This window comes from Lutra lutra, chromosome 2, assembly GCF_902655055.1.
Source record: "Lutra lutra chromosome 2, mLutLut1.2, whole genome shotgun sequence".
In the NCBI taxonomy this organism is placed as follows: domain Eukaryota; kingdom Metazoa; phylum Chordata; class Mammalia; order Carnivora; family Mustelidae; genus Lutra; species Lutra lutra.
In genome coordinates, this window is record NC_062279.1 from 142,614,961 (window position 1) to 142,638,162 (window position 23,202).

General features: G+C 50.6%; 2 protein-coding genes and 1 long non-coding RNA gene across 17 annotated transcripts in view; 2 read left to right on the forward strand and 1 right to left on the reverse strand.

Annotated features, from left to right (window-relative positions):
• GRK4 (G protein-coupled receptor kinase 4) overlaps nt 1-4,942 on the forward strand; it is a 103,312-nt gene extending 98,370 nt beyond the window's left edge. For 13 of the 15 annotated variants that reach the window (XM_047718689.1, XM_047718697.1, XM_047718698.1 and 10 more), the window contains 3 exons: nt 1,269-1,406; nt 1,713-1,850; nt 2,840-2,988. In XM_047718689.1, the coding sequence (XP_047574645.1) occupies nt 1,269-1,406; nt 1,713-1,850; nt 2,840-2,893 (330 nt within the window). In that variant the 3' untranslated portion in view covers nt 2,894-2,988. The other 2 variants (XM_047718687.1, XM_047718688.1) reach the window with 2 other exon arrangements.
• Nucleotides 4,943-7,193: 2,251 nt separating this feature from the next.
• Nucleotides 7,194-11,615, reverse strand: LOC125093490 (uncharacterized). Its single transcript, XR_007125261.1, has 2 exons — nt 11,310-11,615; nt 7,194-7,284 (listed from the first exon to the last, which is right to left on the reverse strand). It is a non-coding gene; the product is annotated as an uncharacterized LOC125093490 (long non-coding RNA).
• A 2,249-nt stretch (nt 11,616-13,864) lies between these two features.
• HTT (huntingtin) overlaps nt 13,865-23,202 on the forward strand; it is a 142,895-nt gene continuing 133,557 nt past the window's right edge. The window contains 1 exon segment of the mRNA XM_047718723.1: nt 13,865-14,247. Coding sequence (XP_047574679.1) covers nt 14,033-14,247 — 215 coding nt within the window. The 5' untranslated portion in view covers nt 13,865-14,032.

Sequence of the window (23,202 nt, forward strand, 5' to 3'; positions counted from 1 at the left end):
GAACTGAGGTGTACGATAAAAACATCCTTAGTTGTACAAGTTGGGCCTGACTATGTTTTTAGATTCCAGTGTGTTGTGGTAGTACTGCCTTCCTTTGAATCAGTTCACACATGACATAATTACTGAGTGCCTACCACCTCCTAGGCACAGATTGAGGTGTGAGGACCCCAGGGGGCACAAGAAAGCGAGGTCTTGCTGCTGTGACGCTCGCTCCAGCCTGCAGACACAGGCGAACAAAGGACACAGAGCGAACCCCTGGATGGGGACGCTTCACCCCAGGGACTTGACAGGGACGGTGGGGTCTGAGAGGAGCAGGGAAGGCAGTCTTCCCCAGGGAGTGGTAATGACTCCTCTTGCTGAGCTCAGAGGCCTGGGGCAGGGCCTGCCAGGTCGGCGCCCTGGGGCTGACGTTCTGGGTATTCTACTGAATGTAACCAGAGGAACCATGGGGGCCCGAAGACAGGGAAGTCCCGAGGTCATGGGTCAGGCAGTCTTGTCCAAGGTGGGGGGCAGGACTAGGTTCTTGGTCTTTAGGCTTGGTGCAGTTCTCACCAGCCTTCCCCTGGACTGTCTCCTGAGTGGGGCCCCCACTTGCTTCCATGGCCCCGCTGTGTGGGGACTGAACGGGTAGCAGCTGCTTGGAGATGTGCCAACTGGTGGCCTATGGAATGTCCCCTCTTGGACCGGGCAGGTTCCAGCAGGAGGGCAGGGCATTTCTCAGAACTGCCGGGTGCCTCTTGCCCGATCATGGTTGGGCTGGTAGCTGGACTCCTGTGTTTTTTGTTCCTGTGAGGCTGCACAGAGGGGGCCATGGCCCAGGCTCGGACATGCCCCATTGGCTTGCCCCTGAGGGCTGTAGGGCCAGGGTGGGTGCTGCAGGCTGGGACTCCTGTCCCAGAGGAGGGGCGGCTGGAGGCCATTAGATGAACTCCAACAGGAGGTCAAGAAGAGGGACCTGTCCTTTTTCACTTAGACTTTGCGTGGGGCACGTCATGTGAAGGAGGCCATGGGTCCAACGGCCCTTTTCCCCTCCCCGGCCTGTCAGGCATTCTCCACTGCAGGAGAGGGAAGGGTGAGGGCCTCGGGAGGGTTGTCGCCAGAGGGCATGCACAGGGTCTGTGACCCAGGAGAGCTCCTGAGAGTGAGGGATAGGCTTCAAACAGCGTGAATGAGTCAATTTCACACCTGCAGCGTTCTTAGTCACTAAGGAGACGGAGAAGGACTCCAGTAATCCCAGAGGCCAATGCCTCTTCATTGTTGGTGCACAGCCGCAGGCCATTTACTGTAAGGACGTCGTGGATATCGAGCAGTTCTCCACGGTGAGAGGCATCTACCTGGACACCACTGACGACGCGTTTTACAGTCAGTTTGTTACGGGCTGTGTCTCCATCCCCTGGCAGAACGAGGTACTGCTGGTTTATCCTGGGTACGGCGCCCCGAGAGTTGTGCATGCCCGTGTGCATGTGTGTGCATGCGTGTGTGCACACCTGTGTATCGATGCTGTCCCAGTCCCTGCACGGGAGAGGGAAAGTTCGCCATCCTGGGTCCCACTTTTGAAGTGGGACTGGCTGGCACCTGTCTCTTACCAGCTCTGGGGGTGCACTGGGAGGAGGAGGCTGCGTTCCCCGTGCCCTGAGCTGGGTATAGGGCGGAACGTGGTGGATTGACCTCGTGGTGTCTCTCTCCTTCTCTGTTCTCTTACATGGACACAGATGATCGAATCGGGTTGTTTTAAGGACATCAATGATGTGGAGCCTGAAGAAAATATGGTGTTGAATGTAGAAGAGAAAACACGATACCCGGTTTCCAAAACTAAGAGAAGCTTCTTCTACAGACTCTTCAGGAGAGGGGTAAGGGTAACATTCTGTTATGTCGGTTTTTTTTTAATGGGAAGTGTTCAAAGAAGAGAAATATTTCACCAAGGTAAAAACTTTCTTTTCTCAGCTTTCTTATTAAGACATTTCACATAATTTAAGAGCTCTCGCCCTATGGTGCGATTTGAGCCCCACCAGAAAAATCCTATGTTGTTTGCTTTCGGTATGAAGACCCTGTTCTGACACGGAAAGGACAAACAGCTCTGGGGGTCGTGTAGACCGGTCATGAGCAACTGGGTCATGTCGATCGCTGCCCTCCCGCTCCGACTTGGCTGCTGTCCCGTCGCAGGCCTGCTCTCACACGGAACGTGGAAGCAGGAGGCTTAGCATGTTTTTCCTATAGAACTGTCTTTCCCTACAAGAGTGCGTCACCCTGCTTCGTACCCTGTGGTTGTCCATTAACGTTCAGTCCATCTTTGTTCAGTATGAAAAAAGCAAGCCTTAGGCGGGGAAGGTCTGTGAGGGTGCATCCACCGGGACCATACTTCCTTGGAGAACAGGGGCCAGGTGTGGGTTCGCACCTGGGTCTCCCTGGCAGCCGGACTCTCTGTGCTCAGGAAGTCCTGCCCGGACATGGTCTGTGCAGGCCTGACCTGTGCAGGGGGCACCGGATGGGGACTCCACAGCCGTGGATGGCATGCTGCCAGCTGAGCCACGTGGCACCACTGCCCTCGTTCCCTGAAGCACTCAGCTCAGGTCCTGTTATCGCGTTGAGTGTGCAGCAGAGAAAGCGAATCTGAGACACTGTGTGTGTGTGTGTGTGTGTGTGTGTGTGCGCGTGCGCACGCGCGTGTGAATGTGAGCTGAGCATCCTCCGAACTGTGGGGGGCGTGAGAGGAAGTGTGGAAGTCAGCCTTAGTGTCAGTGTCCCTGCCCCGTGGCTGTCACCTCTTGCGTCCACTGCCGGGGAGCAGAGCAGGAGCACGTTGGCTGAGTGACTGACCCCGCGCTCTGCCATGTTCCAGGGCTGCATTAGCAGTGGCCCCAGCGAGAAGGAAGAGCTGCCCACCAGTCTGTGACCACAGCCACAGAGCCCGACCCCGTGCCGAGGAGCCCACGCTCAGCGTTCCGTTCTGTCCGGAGCCGCAATAAATATGTGTCACAGCCTAACATGGGCCACGTGCGTCTGCAGATTTCTGTGTTCATACCTGAGTCGTGTTGGCACCAGAGCTGGCCTGTAGGAAAGGGCACTTGAGGACCGCCCCGGTACCCAGAAGCCCCCGGTGTGGACATCGAGTGGTGGGGGCTCAAGTCCCATGTGTGCCCACAGAGGTGGGGAGGAGTAGGCTGGGGCATCAGCCTAACAGTGTCCAGGGTCACGAGTCCTGTTCCTCTCCCTAGAGCGTCCTCCGGTGCCCAGCGTGGTAGGAGGCAGGAAGGTTCCTGCTTTCCCCAGAAGGTCTTGGCCCGTTTGCATCCACACTGACATCTGCTCACTTACCGAGATTCTCGTGGGTGAGGTGTGCGTGTTCGTATGTGTATATCTTTGTGGCACTCCTGGGCACGGGCTGAGAGAGGGTGTGTGCAGGACCCCAAGCCAGGGCTTGGCTGTTGGTAGCCTGGGGGTCTGTGTGGCGCCTCCCGGCCTGAAGCACAGAGGAAGATGGGGCTGGGAGCCCCCTGTGCTTGGGCTGGGGGCGAGGAGGCCCCCTCCGGCCCTGGTGGGTGCTTAGCAGTTGAGGAGCTCACTTCCCAGAAAGGCTAAGGGATGCTGGGGTTCCGGGGTCAGTAACTCTTTCCCTCAGCCAGGGCTGCCAGAAGAGGAAGGTGGTGGGAATGTGGGCTCTGTTGCCTAGGGAGGGGTGTTGGCACCCGCAGGCCTTGTGAAGACCGGGGGTGTGGTCTGTAGATTCTGTGGGCAGATGGCCCCGAGGTGTAGAACCTAAGCTTCTCCTGAATCTGTGTGTACGAGGCCTGCAGCAGGGGTGGGGTGAGAAGCCAGTCCTCTGCAACTTTCACGGAACAGCAAGGACTTGGTCTGGATTGGAGACCCCATACTGCTGTGTGCTGGAGAGTGAGCCAGGGTCAACCACGTGCCTGGGTTCAGTGTTGCTGTCCTGCAGCCGCAAGTCCCCAGCCATGTGAACCCAGATGGCACTTCCGGGAGTGCCAGTGTCGTCTGCACGCATGCTCTGGTCTGTCTGGAGGGCAGCAGTGCTGGGGCCAGGCTCTTCAGGGAAGGCACCCCGGGTCGTGCCCTTCGAGACCAACAGAAGTTGATCCTCAGCTTGCTCTGTACCCAGGTGGGGAGAGGGAAGAGTGACCTTGGGGCTTGGGCCTTTATTTTAGGGATGGCTTCTCTTCTGATGGGGGCCTCATCTCGGTTTGAAGACAGCAGGAGGTGGGGACGGAGACCCAAAGCCTTCGGCAAGCATTTGGTAAAACATCTGGTATGTGCTACCCGCTCAGTAAATCTGTCGGGAATTGTGGAAAATTAATATATGCTCACCCTGAGCAATGCAGGCAGGTTTAAAGAAAATAGAAATCACCTGTATTCCTACCACCTGCTTATATTCAAAGACTTTTCAGACCTTCTGTTACCAGTGTGGACATGGGGGCAGTGGTGCGCTTGTCTGCCCGGTCCCTGCCCGGTCACCACGGGGTGGAGGGCCTGGCTGGGAAGGAGCCTGGGGGGGGGCCCATCTGTGCCCACAGGGCACAGCTCCAGGAACCAGTGAAAGCCTTTGCCACCCCCCCCCCCCGGGCTTTTTTCTGCTTAAGCTAGTCTGAGTTGAGTGCCCCTGTGCTCAAGGGAAGCATCCTAAGACAGTGAATCTGGGGAAGGATTTTACAAGCTGGCACGTTCATGTATTGATCTTTCATTGTCTTCCCCCTCTGGTTAGAAGCAAGCACATATTTTTTAAGGAGAGTTTTGAAATTAAAGCGTACACAATGAAAAATTCATCTTTAGTATCAGCAATTATCCAAAGATAATCCCTATCAGCATTTTATTCTATATGTAATCTGTATTTATTTATTTCTTGCCACTTCATTTATTTATTTTTTTAAAGGTTTATTTATTTATTTATTTGATGAGAGCGAGAGAGAGATCACAAGTAGGCAGAGAGGCAGGCAGAGAGAGAGGGGGAAGCAGGCTCCCTGCTGAGCAGAGAGCCCGATGTGGGGCTCGATCCCAGGACCTTGAGATCATGACCTGAGCTAAAGGTAGAGGCTTAACCCACTGAGCCACCCAGGCACCCCATATTTCTTGCCATTTTGTTTAAATATATCTGTCTCCTTAATCTTTTACTGCACATTTAGGACAACAGTTATCAAACAATCCAAACAGTTGTTGCTTCCAGCTTCCTTGTTATTAGAAACACCCATGGGATAGACAGCCCTGTACCTACATGTTTGTGCACATCCGTGATAATATTTTTAGGGTAGATTCGTAGCAGGGAATCCCTTGGTTAAAATATATGAACAGGGTTGCCTGGGGGGCTCAGTCGGTGAAGCGTCTGCCTTGATCCCCGGTCATCATCTCAGGGTCCTGGGATCGAGCCCCACATCATGCTCCCTGCTTAGCGGTGGGTCTCCTCCCTCTTGTTCTCTCTCTGTGACCTCTCTTGCTCTTGCTTTCTCTCAAATAAATAAATGAAATCTTAAAAAAAATAAAAAGAAGTGTATAAACAGTTGGCATAAACCCTATGAGAAAGAGCTAAAGGGATTAAAAGTGGCTCTGTCTGGCAGGCGTTTCCCCTGGAATGGGCAGCAGTGGGCGGAAGGAGAGCTCTTGTCCATAACACTGTGTCTGACTTGTTCTTTTGACCATGTCTGTGTATTATTAAGATAAAAATAAATATTGCATTATGAAAATTGTTTCCCAAAATAAAGCACAATTACATTCTAAAAAAGATGTGTGGGCATTTTAAAAGAATATATGTTACATACTCATGTGAATAAATTACCCTTCTGAAAAAAAGTTTTTTTAAAGATTTTATTTATTTATTTGACAGACAGAGATCACAAGTAGGCAGAGCAGTAGGCAGAGAGGGAGGGAAGAAGAGAGAGGGGGAAGCAGGCTCCCCACTGAGCAGAGAGCCCGATGCAGGGCTCGATCCCAGGACCCTGAGATTATGACCTGAGCCAAAGGCAGAGGCTTAACCCACTGAACCACCCAGGCGCCCCTACCCTTCTGAAAAATTTAAAAAATTTCCTCTCCTACCAAAAATGTCTAACAGCTCCCTGTTAGTTTCACCAAAAGCTAGATTTTTGTCTTGGTGAAGAGTTTCATTAGAAACAAAGTTTCTTTTTCTTTCTTTTTCCTGTGGTAAAATATACATAAAATTTACCCTTTTAACATTGTTAAGCGTCCAGTTCAGTGGCATTAAGTACATTGATGTGGCAGTGCAGCTGTCCCCACCATCTGTCATCTTATGAATCTGACACTCTGTCCTCCCTGAACACTAACTGTCCATTCTCCCCCAGGCCCCTGGTGCCCACCATCTCCTTTCTGTCTCTCTGAATTGGACTTCCCCCAGGAACCTTCTATAAATGGAATCATATAGTATTTGTTCTTCCGTGACTGGCTTATTTCACACAGCGTAATGTCCCCAAGGTTCCTCCGTGTTCTAGCAGGCATCAGGATCCCCTTCCTGTTAAAGGCTGGCCCACATTCTGCCATGTGGATGGACCCTGCTGTGTCTCATCTGTTCATCTGCTGACGGGCCCTCAGCTGTCGTGAGTCATGCTGCTGTATGCAGTATAGCAATACCTCTTTCAGACCCTGCTTCCAGTTCTCTCAGGTAAAGACCCAGAAGTGGAATTGCTGGGTCGTACGGGAGTTCCATTTTTAGTTATTTGAGGAAATGCCATACTGTTCCCCAGAGCGGCTGCAGCAGCTTGCACTCCCAACACAGGGCAAGCTTCTCGTTTCCCCACGTCTTCCTGAATGTGTCATTTCTAATGGCTCCTTGGCATTGTTCTAATACACAAGGTACAAAGGCTTTTACCACTGCCTTGTTGTTGGACGTCGACGTTGTTACATCTTTTCGATATTAACATTGCTTCAGTTACATTTTTGGGCCTCCATCTTTGAATGCCTATCTAATAATGTCGTCCCCAGAGCAGCCCTCCTAAGGCCATGCTAAGTCAGGTGGTTTGCGTCCTTACATCTTTTGATGGGTGCTGCCAAGTTATTCTTCAGGAAAGTAATTCAGGATTTGTCATAACTAGCAGTTTTTGGAAGTCCTGTTTCCATGTGTCCTTACCAGTCCCCGTGAGCACGCTCTCTAGCTTTGCTTGCCCTCTTAGGCTCCTACTGAACCTCAAGTGTGCTGTTCTTGACTTTGCTGACTCAAAACTTGCTGTGAGCACTCACCTCAGCTGCATCGTCAAGGTTAGGACGCAGGGATCCAAACACAGCATGGGATCGCGTGCCGCCTCCCCTCCTGGGTCTGTGGTTTCCTGTCTAGGGAGCAAGGCATGTGGAGTGAGAAAGATTTCCCTTTAACTCATTCTCTGAAGTCTTAAGATTCCCTTCTCTTATATCCCGACTCTAAATTGAGCCCATCTCCGAGGCCTTCTGCTCAACCAGGCTCTGGCCCCTTTCTCTTTGACTTCCATGTGTTATTCATTCTTTCTTTCTTTCTTTCTTTCTTTCTTTCTTTCTTTCTTCTTTCTTTCTTTTTTTTTTTTTTAATTTACTTGACAGACAGAGATAACAAGTAGGCAGAGAGGCAGTCAGAGAGGAGGAAGCAGGTTCCCAGCTGAGCAGAGCGCCTGATGCAGGTTGATCCCAGGACCCTGAGATCATGACCTGAGCTGAACGCAGAGGCTTTAACCCACTGAGCCACCCAGGCGCCCAGCCGTGTGTTATTCCTCTTAACTACAGGTAGCTGAGTATTTAACTGAAGTTCTCTGAACACTCTTCTTTATCATCAGGACGCATTTCTTCCCCTTCTCTGTGGGAGTGGGAGCCCATTGGAGAGCCCACTCTGTGCCCTGGGGGTGGGTCTGCTTGTTCTGTGTCATGGCCCGGCAGCTCCTGAAGGCACGGTTTTAAATAGGACGCGGAATTTCCAATGTTGATCATCTAATAACGGGACAACTGGATGTCAGAGGTTTTGCTCAGGAAAGAACAGAGCTATCCTAGCAGAAGGAGTATGACACCCCATGTAGACCTTGCTTATTAACACAGCAGTCAATGCCAGACAGGTACCTTCAAGAAGTCTTCCTGACCCTCCTCCCCAGGCTAGAGCTTTTAGCAGGAAATCGAAGACATGATCGTAACTTAACGATGTTCTTAGTTTAGTTATAAGGTCATGAAGAACCAGGGCCCTGTCTTAAGTCCGTCTGGGCTGCTGTAGCAGAACACCCTGAACCTGGCAGCTTATAAACAACAGAAATGTGTTTCCCACAGTTTTGTCCTTACATGGCTGAGAGCAGAGAGGGGAAGCAAGGTCTCTCTTGACCCAGTCGTGGGGGTCCATCCTCTTGATCTCATCTAATCCTAATTATCTGAGTAATGGACAGTTAAGTGAACCAAAGAAAATCCTGAAGAAGATCTTCATCTCATTCATGGATACTAAATTACCAGGGTCCCGAGAGCCTATAACCAAGAGCATAGTAAGGGGGCAGAGATAAGAGGAATGAAATCAGCCAAGGACAAAAATGAAATAAACTAGAAGGAAACAGGATCAGAGAGAAAATGAGAGATACTCTGACTTTACATTCTTTGAAAGATGCATTTTAAAGACATCAAGAGTTCTGTAGTATAAATTTGAATTAATGTGTATCTATAGCCACCGAACTGTCCACTTAGGAATGGCTAAAATTGTTCTGTGTATTTTAATACAATAAGAATGAATTGGAATATAAGCTCCTAATTCCCCCACTCTGTTCTCTGATGGGCCCAGAAGCAATGACGCCCCCACAGTGATGAGCACACCTGGCTCCCAGTTCTTGGCTTCTAAAGGCCACTCTCCCCTCTGAGGAGTTAGGGCTTCTTAGAGAAGTGGCTGATTCCAGGTTTGAGGAGGGGAGGATGGGCTGGGAGCATCTTGCTGTGACATAAAACAAGAAAGTGCTCAAGGAATGATGGGATGTGGCAAAGGGACACAGGAGCTACCCTGAAGGGGCTTCTGTTGAACTGCGGACAATTTGAGCTTCAACAAAAGAATTCTGATGAAACTGGTTATGATGTATAATTTTTAAGATTCAGAGGAGAAAAGGAAGGGAATGGATGGATGTGATATGGGGGAGTAGAGCTCTTCCTCAGAGAGAAGTGTGAGGAGCTTAGGGCAGAAGAAACAAGGGAGTTGCAAGAGACACCACTTCTTAACTCCCAGCCTGAAAGATGACTCAGGCTGGGGTCAACCAGGGATGCCAGACCCATGGGTGGAAGGCTTCCAGGTGGCAGGACATTATCAGAGGTCCAGGGAACTGTAGGGAACCACCACCAAGGACTTATTAATTATGGAGGAAAACGTGCCTTCATGGTGGGGAGATCTGGCAGTCACCCCCTTTACTGAGTGACCAAACCCAGCCCCCCGAGGACAATGGACTCCAGGACAAGCCCCACCTGTGAGGCCTCCTTCCTAAAGGGCCAGGTGGATTCTAGCTGACCTCACACACCACAGCCATCCCATAAAATATGCGACTCGCATATGTCATCTTTAGAAAGTAAAAATAAACTGCTTTGAGTCATCTTGTGTTTAACGCAATATACCCAAATATTATCTCTACATGCCATCAGTATACACAGAATGAGATGCTTTACATTGTTTTGTATGAAGTTATTTGAAATCGGGTATGTATTTTACACTTAACAGCACATCTTAATGCAGAATTATTACCTTTCAAATGCTTGATAGCCACATGTAGCCAAAGTGTGGGGCTATGCTCCCTGTCATGGTGAGTGTCTGCAGGGACTTGAAGGGAACAGGGAGCACCTGGCTATATGTCCAGTGCTGGCTGAGTTTAGGCTCTGGGCAGTGGCTCTGGGCTGCTGAAAAGAACATCCTGGTCCCAGACATCTCTCACGAGGGATCAAGCATTCCAGAAATTCCAGAATGGGTATCAGCCAGACTTTCAAGCCCTTCCTGCTGGGCAGCCTACTGCTACGTCACAGATTGACCGGGATCCCCGGGGTCACCGTCAAGAGGCAGGCTCGTCTCTCCGTACACACTGAGACATGGGACAGTGCAAGTACAGAGAGCCAAAGACTGCGATAATATGCTAAATGCAGACAGAGGAGCAAAAAAGACACATCACGCTCAGAGGAGTGACCTTTAAACAACAACTGACTTCTCAACAGCCAGAACGAAAAGCAGAAGACAGTGAAATCCAAATCTTTGATCTGCCGCAGAAAAGTATCTGCCAACCTCAGATTCTATACCCAACCAAAAATCCACTGAGAATGAAGACAAAATAAAGATTTTTTTCTGAAAAACTGAAACAGAGATTTCAGCAATAAAAGGTCCACTAAAAGCAACTCCATATAGTATTTTCCTGGCAGAGGAAAATGAGCCCAGAGGGAAGACTGGCCATGTAGGAGGGAAGGAAGAGTAAGAAAAAGGGTAAATACGGGAGTTGATTTGAACAAATGTGGATTGTGCAAACCAGCCATGATTGTGTCTGTGTCCTCTGCGGTATGCGTGTGTACTTACATAGAATTAAAATACACAGCGATGACACTCTCAACTGGAAGAAGCTTGGGGGGAGACAGGCAGGAGCCACAAAGGCACCCTTGGGGGCTCCCGGCCCACTCGCCTTGTTCCCTGTGTCTCTGCCTCATGCCCCACGGGCTCCTACCTACTTTGGGGTTCAGAGTGGGTGCCTGCCCCCAGCTGCAGTACCCCATCTGTGGGGGCTGCTGGGAACTTTAAACATCTCCCTCTTGGGGCGCCTAGGTGGCTCAATGGGTTATGCCCCTGCCTTTGGCTCAGGTCATGATCTCAGGATCCTGGGATTGAGCCCCACATCGGGCTCTCTGCTCAGTGGGGAGCCTGCTTCCCCCCGATCCCCCGCTCTTCCTGCCTCTCTGCCTGCTTGTGATCTCTCTCTCTCTGTCAAATAAATAAATAAAATTAAAAAAAAAAACCTCCCCTCTCCCTCTGCAGGATCACCACAGGTGTGTTGCTCAGCTTTCATTTCTAGCTCCCCACTCAAACCTATCCTTTTACATCCCCCCCCTCAAACAGTAACAATTTTGTTGCAGAAGACTTGAAAAATACAGAAAAGCATAAGGATTAAGATATAAATCACCTATAATTTCCTTGTTCACAGAGAGTCACTGTTATAGACTTAATGACCAGATCCCTTTTCCATGTATGTGTGGGTTGTTTTTATCATTCTTTAAAAAAATAAAAACGGGGGGGGGGGGGGTCCTGCCATCCATGGCAGTCTGCTCATGCATTGCACACCTTTGTGTCATGAGCGCTCTCCTCAAACAGGATCGGAATGACTGCATAGTTTCCCGTCATGTGGGTGTACCTTGATTCATGTAGTCGCTCCTTCAGTTGTTTCCACGTTTTTGTTCCCAGTGTTGCTGTAGCCAGCGACCATCCTCACCCAGGTGTGTCCTGTCAGGAGGTGTCAGCATCTTGGATTATGACTGTATTTGGAGATGGGGCCTTTATACAGAGGTGATCAAGATAAAATGAGGTCTTCAGAGGAGGCCCTCATCCAATATGGCCTGTGTGTGTTCTTACAGGAAGAAGGGATCAGGACCCAAACACACATAGACTATGTGAGGACAGGGGAGAAGACAGCTGTCTATAGGCAGGGAGAGAGGGCTGCACAGAATCACCCTGCCCACGCCTGGATCTTAGACTTCCAGCCTCCAGGACTGATCTTAGACTTCCAGCCTCCACCACCAAGGCCTTCATGGTGGGAAGATCTGGCAGTCACCAGCCCGGTCCATTCAGCTTTGTTATGAGCAGCCCCAGCAAACTTAACCCTTTGCTGTGTATCCAGCCACCTCCTGGCTTATCAACACACAGCACCGCAGCCGACCACAGCTGCTGCGGGTCAGGACTCCAGGCATAGCGCCACTGCAAAGCCTGCAGTCAGGTACAGCCCTGCTCACCCAGAAACTAGACCCGGACAGGATCCACTCCAAACACATAGTATTGGCAGGAATCCATTCCTTGTGCACTTTTGGACTGAAAGCCCCCCGTTTCTCACTGACTGTTGGCCATGTGGGCCTCTGCAACACAGACATGGCAGCTTTTGCTTCATGAATGTGTACAGGCCAAGAAAGTGGCAGCCAGCAAGATGGAAGACTCCATCTTTTGTAAGCCAATCCAAGGAGCGCCACTTCGGCCTTACTTAGTTGGTTACAAGCAAGGGACCAGGATCAGGCCACACTCAAGTGGAGGGGACTATCCGAGGGCACAAATAGCATCAGTATCAGGGATCACCAGGCTGTCGTGTCAGCCTGGAGCCCGGACACTGCGGCCTGCTGTCCCCAAGGTGTCAGGGAACAGGGACCTCGAGGCTGAGGCCGGTGGCATATTCTCTGATGTACCTTTCCTGAAGGGGGCCCCATCGCTATCCCCTCAGGGGCAATGCTTCTGTGGTGCTGCCGGGCTTCCCTTTATCCCACTGCCTGGGACAACTGACCACAGTGAGAGAAGGTAGAGCTGTGGCTTGTGGGCACGGAGAAGAGGGGTGCCCTGAGCGGAATCCTGAAGGTTCATACCGTGTTCATCACCTGCACACCACCCCCCCCCCCCCCCCCCCGCCACCACCACAGCAGCTCTCTCTGCGGCCCACCCACTCCCTACCTGGCAGGCGGGTCAGCAGCCCCTCGATGACCGACTGTCCTCTCTGGTCTTCTGCTGGCTTACTGACCTCCCCTCCAGGGGGTGAGGCTCTGAAGTCCTGGACCCTTCGCCCGGGCCTGCCCCACCCTAAGCAGGAAGTGCCCTACAGACCTCTGCGGCAGGGGGCGGGGGGGGGGGAGTCCTCTCTCTGAAGGACAGCCCGTTAGGGTCGGGCAGTGGTTCTTGTGGGTGGCGCCTTTCGGGTCAAGGCTGTGCGCCAGCCACAGCCTCTGCGGGCAGCAGGTACTGACCCGCAGGTTTTGGTCCCGTGCCTGCCCTAGGCCCTTCCTTGCCCTCCGCAGGCAGGCTCAGCGAGGGGCGGCGCCTGGGCTCCCTGCCTCCCCGACGCGCACCCTCGAGCTGGATCCGGCTCACGCACTCTGCCCTTCCTCCCCGCACAGCTGAGTCCCTCCCTCAGCGCGCGCCTTGCTGGGGGTCTCCTGCTCCCAGCCCACCGCCCGTCCTCCCTGCGACCCCAGGCAGAGGCGACAAGGGTACCTGCGCAGGGGCGACCTTCCCCGACGTGCCCCGCCTCCGGCCTCTGCCCCGCGCCTCCCGGGGCAGGTGCTTCCCCGCCCGCCCCCTGCCGCACCCCGCCTCTTGGCCTGCTCCCGCCCCGCCTTCTGCCCCGCAGCGCCCCGACTCTGCCCCGCCCCCGTCCTCTGCCCAGCCCCTTCCCCCGCAGGTTTTTTTTTTTTTTTTTTAATTTTTTTTTTCCCCGCAGGGGTTTTTCGCCGCCGCGCCCCCCTGCCCCGCCTCCCACCTCCGCCGCGCCCCGCCCTCTCCACCCACCCCCCTTTTCCCCGCCCCTGCCCCGCCGCGCCCCGCCCCTCTCGCCGTGCCCTCTGCCCCGCCCCCGTCCTCTGCTCAGCCCCTCCCGCCGCAGGGGTTTTCTCCGCCCCGCCCCCATCCCGCCTTCTGCCCAGCCGCGCCCCCTGCTGCGCCCGGTCCTTCGCCTCGCCGCGCCCCGCCTCTCCCGCCGTTAGTGTTTCCCTGCCGCACCCCATCCCCGCCTCCCACCCTCCGCTCCGCCCCCTACCCCGTCCCCCGCCCTCGGCCCGCCCCGACCCGAGAGTGGTGCTGTGATCTCAGCAGCCCGGCTGCCCTGGGAGGCCAGCAGGCGGAGCGGGGGGCAGGCCGGCGCCTCGGCCAGCCATTGGCAGAGGTCGCCGCCACTGGCTGTCAATCCTGCTGGCCTGCCCCCGCCCCGCCGGCGCAGCGTCGAGGGACGCACGGCCGCGGGGGCTGCCGGGACGGGTCCAAGATGGCTGGGCGCCTCGGTTCCGCTCCTGTTGGCGGCGTCGAACCCCATTCATTGCCGCGCTGCTAAGCGGCGCCGCGGGTCGGCTCGAGGGCTCGGGGTCTGTCCCCGCGGGGCGGGAGGCCGCCATGGCGACCCTGGAGAAGCTCATGAAGGCCTTCGAATCCCTCAAGTCCTTCCAGCAGCAACAGCAGCAGCAGCAGCAGCCTCCGCCGCCGCCACCTCAGCCTTCTCAGCCGCCGCCGCAGGCGCAGCCGCCGCCGCCTCAGCCGCAGCCGCCGCCGCCCCCGCCGCCCCCGCCGCCCCCCGGCCCGGCCGTGGCCGAGGAGCCACTGCACCGACCGTGAGTACCGGCCTGCTGCAGTTCCCGACCCCGCGGCCCCCGGACTCGGCGCGCACCGTCGCCCTTAACCCCGTGTCGGGGCCCTGTCCGGGTCCGCAGACGGGCACGGACCCCCGCCTCTCCCGGCGTGCGAAGTTAGGGGAGGAACTAGCTGCTGTGTATTTGCGAGGACCGAGCTGTGTCGTGAGCCGAGACCGCCACTTCCCTTCCCTCTCGGCGTCCCCGCGAGGGAGGGGCGCTAAGGTCCCGGACACCTCGCGACCAGCCGGGCTTGGGAGCCGGGGAGCTGGGAGGGGGTGATGACATCATGCCTGGAGGCCGCCGGGGGCGGGGATGGCAGACTGCGGTCCCGGCCCAGCGGGATTCCGGTCCAGGGGGCTCTTGGCGCCGCGGGTACCTCGAAGCTGGCTTCCCGCATTCTCGAGGCGTGTCGGCTAGTCCGGGAATCGCACGGGTAGAGTCGGGAAGAGACCCGCTGTCTCAGCTCCAGATGGTCTGCAGGCCCTTGAGTAGTGGGAGCCAAGTAAGTGGGGAGCTGCTTAGGAGGTCGTTATTAAGACGTGAGAGAGAATAAAATTGACTTGAATATTAGGAGGAGTCGGCGTTTAGTTTCTTGCCTGTCTTCAGCTGGACGTACAAACCAGCCGTTGCCGAAGGAGAGGTTAATTGCTGCCGGGATGAGGATGCGCATTACACCAGCGCTGTGGTCCAGCTTGCCTGCGGCCCCCATGGGCGGCTCCTCTTTTCTTCTTTGGACACGGCCTGCTACTGTTTGAAAGCTAGGGGTCTGCTGCTTGGGCCTGGAGACCATACCTTCCAGCAGAACCCACGTGCTTTACCTCCGAAGTCTCCGCGAGGCCTTTCTCTCCCCTTGGGGCTTTGCATCCTCCATCTGGATGTGCACAAGGCGGCATTTAATGAGGACAGTGTTCAAGGGGCAGCCCCTTTAAGAAGCTCCCTCTTATATTTATCTATTTATTTAAGATTTTTAAAAAAGATTTTATTTATTTGACAGAGAGAGAGAGAGGGGCAGCGAGAGAGGGAACACAGGCATGGGGAGTGGGAGCGGTAGAGGGAGAAGCAGTCTTCCCGCCGAGCAGGGAGGGGCTCCATCCCAGGACCCTAAGATCATGACCTGAGCGGAAGGCAGACGCTTAATGACTGAGCCACCCAGGTGCCCATCCCTCTCATTTTTAGTAGTATTTTCTTACTCGTTATGTTTCTGATGTGATCCTTGCTATGTCCTGAGAGTTTAAATAGAAGATGAGAATTTGGGGAGCAATGTTGACTTATCTAAATTAGAAATAAAATTTATAAATAAATTAATTTTTCTTCTAAGAGGTGAAAAACCTGTTTGGGTGCTTAGAGAAAAACATTTTTTTTAAAGATTTCATTTATTGGGGCGCCTGGGTGGCTCAGTGGGTTAAGCCGCTGCCTTCGGCTCAGGTCATGATCTCGGGGTCCTGGGATCGAGTCCCGCATTGGGCTCTCTGCTCGACAGGGAGCCTGCTTCCCTCTCTCTCTCTTTCTCTCTCTCTCTCTCTGCCTGCCTGCCTCTCTGTCTACTTGTGATCTCTCTCTGTCAAATAAATAATAAATAAAATCTTAAAAAAAAAAAAAGATTTCATTTATTTATTTGAGAGAGAAAGATCAGGAGAGAGAGCACAAGCAGGGGGAGGGGCAGAGGGAGAAGCTGGCTTTCCGCAGAGCTGGGAGCCAGATGCGAGCCCAGGACCCCAGGATCATGACCTGAGCCCAGGGCAGATGCTTAACCAACTGAGCCACCCAGGCGCCCCGCCATCGGTTTCTTATGATGATTTGACAGAACCTGAATTTGCTTATCTTCAAAATATGGCTATAAAGATGTTTCTTTCTCAAGCTGCCTTGACAAAAGTGGATAGATGCTGTTTTATTAACTTATTTTAAGGTATTATGTGATTGACTTATTTTAAAAGTATAATCTATTATTTTCATGTAAGTAGTACACTCCCATGATGCAAATTCTAAAATTACAAAAAGGTAATAATTAAAATGTCTCTCTCCCACTCCATTCTCCTGAGTACCTAACTCTGTCCCCAGAGGCAAGCACTATTCTCCTTCCTCCTTGTGTATCCTTACAGGTACAAACCATGCACATATGGAGACAGGTTTTAAGTTATTTAGAACAGAAATATTTCAGAATAGTAACCTCTAAAGCTTCTTAGCATGCTCTGAAATCAACTACATTGGCCTAATTGTAGTTATTTTAAATAAAATGCATAAATATATTTGTAGACACTTTGCCTTTGAGAAAGCAAGTGTTCATTAATTTGAATAACAAACTCTGCTTGCGAGTTTGGATTTTGGCATTTCTCTTCAGGTGCTTCAGCTGAAAAATCCATTCGCCAAAGTAGGAATTGTCCAAAAACAATTTAAGTGTCTGTTCTATTTTTATGGTTCTGCTCTGTTGTGTGGAGCTGCAGTGTCACAGCCGTGTGTGGGCTTCAGTTGAAGTGTCTGAGTGCCTGCTCGCTGCTCAGCATGGAGGGTGCAGGGGTGCCGGGGTGGACTGGCTACCGTCTCAGCAGGGTTGGCCTGCATGGGGGTGCCAGGAGCGGGGACGGTCCTAACTGGAATTATGAGGCAATTGACATTTGCATTTGGTACTTTCTTACCGTCCTTCAGAGTCCCACCTGGTTTCCACCTGACTTTAATTCTTCATTCATCGGAGATGTTTATTGAACATCTAAGGAATGCCTCTGTGGTCATAGCTGCAGGGTTGCAGCCTCAACAGATAAGCCTCTTGCCTTCTGAAGTTTTCATTTCAGGGAGGAACATAGACAGTAAACAAGATGGAAAAGTAGAACATGGGTTTATGAGAGAGTGGTAAATGAAGGAGGAGCAGCAAAGCAGGAAAAGAAAGTGGGAAATGTCAGCGTTGATAAGGTGTTGACATTTTAGATAGGGTGTCCAGGGAAAGAGCCACTGAGATTGTGGCTTTTGAGTCAACACCTGGAGGGGGTCAAAGACAGAGTCGTGAAGGTGTCTGGAGGAGGGCGTTCCCGGCAGGGAAACAGGTCTCAAGGCCCCCTGTTTGAGGAATACTAAGGAGAGGTTGGCTCGGTTGGTTGAATTAGTGAGTGGGAGACTCTCAGTAGGGGGTAGGGTCCCAGAGGGAGTGGGAGCAGCATCCCAGATGAGCGCCACCCACCTTGTAGGTGGATTAAAGACATCAGTGTTTATCCTAGAGGAAGGAATGGGGGGAGGAAGGGCAGGATTTGAGTTCCATTTTACAGTGAATACTGGTTGAGAATGGAGTGAAGGAGCAGGAAGCCAGTTGGGAAGCTATGGAAGTGGCCTGGCGAGAGATGGTGGTCCAGGCTTCTGTGGTGATGCTGTCAGTGGCGAGGTGAAACGTGACTGAATTTGAAGGTAGAACTGACGGGACTTGTTCCTCTCTGCTAAGTGCGAGGTGATTTAGCTGAGGTTTGAGTTCTTAGTCAGTCAGGATATATTCAGCTGTTAATAACAGGAACCCCTGCTGTGGTGGCTCACACAGGTGGGAGTTCATTCTAAGACCAGGTGAGTCTGTGTAAGGAGGCTGAATGAGATGAGGGACGTGACCCCTTCCTTTCTAACTTCCTTTCTTTTCCCTCTCCCCCGCCCTTCCCTACACACAATGCGGGGCCCTAACTTCAACCCTAAGTTCAAGAGTCGTGCGCTCTACTGACTGAGCCACCCAAGTGCCCCAGTCTTACACTTAGTTTGTAAGCCCTGTCCTCATTCTTGCCCATTTTTTAAAAGTTGAGTAATTTGTCTTTTTATTGTGGAATTGAAACCATTTTTTATGTATTCTGGACACTTATGAGATATGTGATTTTTGAAACATTCTTCCTTTCTGTGGATTCTCTCTTCATTTTCTTGGTAGTGCCCTTTGAAAGATCAAAAGTTTTCAATTTTGATGAAGTCCAGTTTCATTTTTGTCTTTGGTTGCTGTACCTTAAGAGTAAGAGCTATGAAACTTGCCTAATTCAAGGTCATAGAGATGTATTATTCCTGTGTTTTCTTGAAAGAGTTTTAGAGTGTTACATTTACATTGGATCCATTTTGAGGTAACTTATATATGGTGTGAGGTCAGGGACCATCATTCCTTGGTGTGCGGCTGCCCAGCTATCCCAGCACTTTCATCAATAAGATGTTTCTTTCCCCATTGGATTGTATGGGAACACTTGTTAAAAATGCATAGCCTGTAAGTGTATGCATTTATTTCTGGACTTTCAGTTCTTTTTTTTTTTTTTTTTTTTTTAAGATTTTATTTATTTATTTGACAGAGAGAGTGTGAGTGAGCAGGAGAGCACAAGCAGGGGGCTGGGGGGAGGGTGCAGCAGAGGCAGGTGGAGAAACAGACTTCCTGAGGAGCAGGGAGCCTGATGAGAGGCTGGATCTCAGGACCCTGGGATCATGACCTGAGCTGAAGTCAGACGCTTAATTGACTGAGACATCCAGGTGTCCCTGGACTTTCATTTGGTCTACCAATACAAGTACAGTCTTGATGACCACAGTTGTGTTTGGTTGGTTTGTTTGTTTGTTTGTTTGTTTATTTATAAAGGTTTTATTTATTTATTTATAAAGGTTTTATTTATTTATTTGATGGAGATCACAAGTAGGCAGAGAGTGGGGAGGAAGCAGGCTCTCCGCTGAGCAGAGAACCCGATGCAGGGCTCAATCCCAGGAACCTGGGACCATGAACTGAGCCAAAGCCAGAGGCTTTAACCCACTGAGCCACTCAGGTGCCCCTGTTTTGTTTTGTTTTTTTTTTTTTTTTTAAATCACAATTTCAAGTCATGAAATTTGAGTCTTCCAACTTTGTTCTTTTTTAAGATAGTTTTGGCTATTGTGGGCCCTGTGAGTTTCTATATGGTTATAAGATCAGATTGTCAGATTCTACAAAGATGCCAGCTAGGATTATGGTAGGGATGGCATTGAATTTGTAGATTGATTTTGGGATTAGCACCTTAACTATGTCAAGTCTTCTGATTCATGTACATTGGCAAAGTTTTTATGTAAAGAGTCAGAGGGGGGGCCATTTTTAGGCTTTGTGGGCACAGTGTCTCTCACAACTACTCACCTGTGCCGTGGTAGAATTAAAGCAGCCAGAGGCAATACGTACATGGATGAGTGTGGCTGTGTTCCAGTAACACTTTATTGATGACATTGAAATTTGAATTTCATGTAATTTTCATATGTCACGAACTATTATTATTATCAACCATTTAAAGATGTGAAAACATATCTTAGCTTGCAAATGGGAGCAAACAGGAAGGCTGAGGCCACCCAGGTGCCCCGTCTAGTTACTTTCTATTAACTAGTTTAAAAAATTATAAAAGTTACACGTATATATATCGTAAAACATTTTCAAACAGCACAGATCTATCCTAGTCTCATTCCCTAAAAATGACAATTATTAAACTTCTTTTTGTCTTCTCTGATTTTTAATGCATATTTAAATATTTAAACATGTCTCTTTTTGTTTGCATGACTGAGATTACCCTGAATTTCTCCAAGAGCAGTAATATCGTAGACATTGTTCCATAGCCGCACATGTAATTTTTGCTAATTGCTGTCTAGTAGTGTAGAATTTCCTGTTTGTTTGTTTATTTGGAGGTGAAATTCACATAACATAAAATGAAGCATTTTAAGGTGTATAATTCAGTGACAGTTCATGGACAAGAATTTTTCTTTCTTAAAAGGACTTGGAGGGGCGCCTGGGTGGCTCAGTGGGTTAAAGCCTCTGCCTTCGGCTCAGGTCATGATCCCAGGGTCCTGGGATCGAGCCCCGCATCGGGCTCTCTGCTCGGCGGAGAGTCTGCTTCCTCCTATCTCTCTCTGCCTGCTTCTCTGCCTACTTGTGATCTCTGTCAAATAAATAAATAAAACCTTAAAAAAAAAAAATAAAAGGACTTGGAACTATAAAGGCAGAGGTTTTGCGTTGTCCTGACTTTCAAATAGCCTGCTGACATATTCTCTCCACCTAAGAGAGTCCCCACTCCTGCTGCCTCTAGTTCCCAAAAGTGAGCCAGCCATCTGCTAAACTACCTTGGAGTGGTCCGTCCAGCCTCAAGACATTGGTCTTATTCAGACAAGAAGGAAAAACAAAACACTGCGTAAGACAGTGGTCAGCGTGCTGAGTTGACTCAGCTCAGGTGCTGGAGTGTGGGTCAGAGAGATGATCTGCTGTAGATCCTTGCTGTTCGTGCCAGACTTCGCTGTTGCTTGCGAGCTTATGAGGAGTACAGACCCTTTCCCCTACCTGGGATGTACTGAATCAGAGTCTGCATTTTGACAAGTCCTGCCAGCAATCTGTGTGCACCCTGAAGTTTGAAGAGCCACACTGGGGATGGCCGGGCTCTGTAGCTAGCAGTGCCATCAGCATGTGGGAGGGAAGACTTGGGCTGCTTGTGTAAGGGCATTACTGACGCAGTGTCACTTCTCTGTCCCAGGGCCATCAAGCATTTGTGCAGCCCCAAAGTGGGTTGTAACCCTGACACATGAGCCGCAGTGGGCTGGAAGAGCTCCTAGGGGGAGTGGGGACTTAAGCGGGGACTGGGCTTGATGACCTGGGAGGAGCCCGTCAGCCAAGTGCTGGTTTTACACCAGACCGTTTTCTGGGCCCTGGGTTACAGCAGTGAGCAAGACCAATGGTGGCGAATATGATGAGAAAACAAAACAGTAAGGGGGAGAAGAGGTGTGCAATTTTATGTAGGGCCCAAGTGTACCGAGAAGGCTCTGCTGGAGCAGAGTGGAGGGAGCAAACCGTTTGGGTATCTCGGAAAAGAGGTTCAGGGAGACAAAGAGAACTGAGTATTTGAGGAATAGTAAGGAGGCCAGCGGCTGAGCAAAATGAAGGGCAGAAATAGGAGATGAGGTTAGAGTGGTGGGAGATTAGAGGTGAAGGTCAGCCAAATGGGGCTTTGTGCACCAATGCAATAAGGACTTTATTCTGCCCAGATGCATACTTGTGTAGTGAAACAGGTGATCTGATTTAATGTTTCTAAACGATCACTTTGACAGCACCAAATGCTGGCATGGACGAAACTGGGTCAGTCACTTAATCATTGCTGGTGTGCATACAGAAGGGGTATGTCTACATTGGAAAAACAGTCCAGCAGTTCTTGTAGAACAGAGTGTGCAATCATTATTTGACCTGGCAGCTGGACTCCGACAAGTATACTGTTCAGCTCCAGACACCTGCCACAATTTAGGTGACTTCTAAGGAAGTCATGCCAGTGAAAATAGCCACTCTTGAAAGGTGCAAACTCTTTAATATGTAACATTTTTGAAATCATGGGGTTTTAGGAAAGGAGGACTAGATGAGAGGTCGCCAGGGTTAGGGAGAGTGTGGTGGGTAGAGAGGAGGGGAGGGGTGTGGCTGTGGCTCTAGGAGAAGCCCTTGTGGTGATAGAAATGTTCGGTGTCTGTGGGGGATCCATAAACATGCACAGCTGATAAAATTGTATAGAACTAAACACACACACACACACACACACACGAAGAGAAGACTTTTCACTTAGCTTAAGCCATTGGTTTTTTGAAATGCACCTTTTTAAGGTAGTGATTGTTAACTGTATTTGGTTAGATCGCCAGTAAGAAAGGCTTTATTTTTTTAAATATTTTTTATTTTTTTAAAAGATTTTATTTTATTATTTTTATTTTAGAGAGAAGGAGAGAGGAAACAGGGAGGGGAGGAATGGAGGGACAAGCAGACTTCATGCTGAGTGCAGAGCCCAACGGGGAGGATTGATCTCCTTATCCATGATCTCAGGATCATGACCTGAGCCAAAATCAAGAATTCAGACACTTACCTGGCTGAGGCACCCTGGTGCTCCAAGAAAGGTTTTATTTTGATGGTCCTTTTCTATAACACAGACTGTGGATTGGGGAGTCTTAGTCCTTGGTCCCCCTAATCAAACAGCACTTTTTTTTTTTTTAAGATTTTATTTATTTATTTGACAGAGATCGCAAGTAGGCAGAGAGGCAGGCAGAGAGAGAGGGGGAAGCAGGCTCCCTGCTGAGCAGAGAGCCCAATGCGGAGCTGGATCCTAGGACCCTGAGATTATGACCTGAGCCAAAGGCAGAGACTTTAACCCACTGAGCCACCCAGGTGTCCCAGCACTTTTATTTTTAAATTAGGTATGGTATATAATTCCAAAGTGACTTCTGGTGTCTCACTCCTTCCTAAAATCTGTCTGAAGGAGCTCTAACATTTTAGGGGCACTCACATTAGTACCATACTTGCTGCAAGTGAAGTGGCCATGGCAGGAGGCGGCAGGGTGGGGGGCGGTATGTGTGTGGGGAGGCCTCAGTCCTGCTTGCTGGCTGGGCTGTGCAGGTGCTGTTGGAAGGTAAGTGTTTAGAGGCCGAAAAGCCCAAGACCAGCGTTTTTCGAATCCTAGTGGAGTCCAGGCCTTTCCCCTGCAGCCCTCAACCCGAACCACACTTTTCAAGCCAAGTCTTAAAATAATATGATATTAAACAATAAGAATTTGGAAGATGGCTTGAATTCCGTTCTTAGACTTCATTCTCCGGTAATTGTTTTAATGTGGTCCTAGCATGCTGTAGGGGCCTGGCCTTTTTTTTTTTTTTTTTTTTTTTTTTAACTTTCTTATGTTTTTTTTTTACATTTTTTTTAATTAATTTTTTATTTTTTCAGCATAACAGTATTCATTATTTTGCACCACAACCAGTGCTCCATGCAATCCGTGCCCTCTACCATACCCACCCCCTGGTGCCCCCAACCTCCCACCCCCCACCCCTTCAAAATTCTCAGATCGTTTTTCAGAGTCCATAGTCTCTCATGGTTCACCTCCCCTTCCAATTTCCCTCAACTCCCTTCTCCTCTCCATCTCCCCTTGTCCTCCATGCTATTGTTATGCTCCACAAATAAGTGAAACCATATGATAATTGACTCTCTCTGCT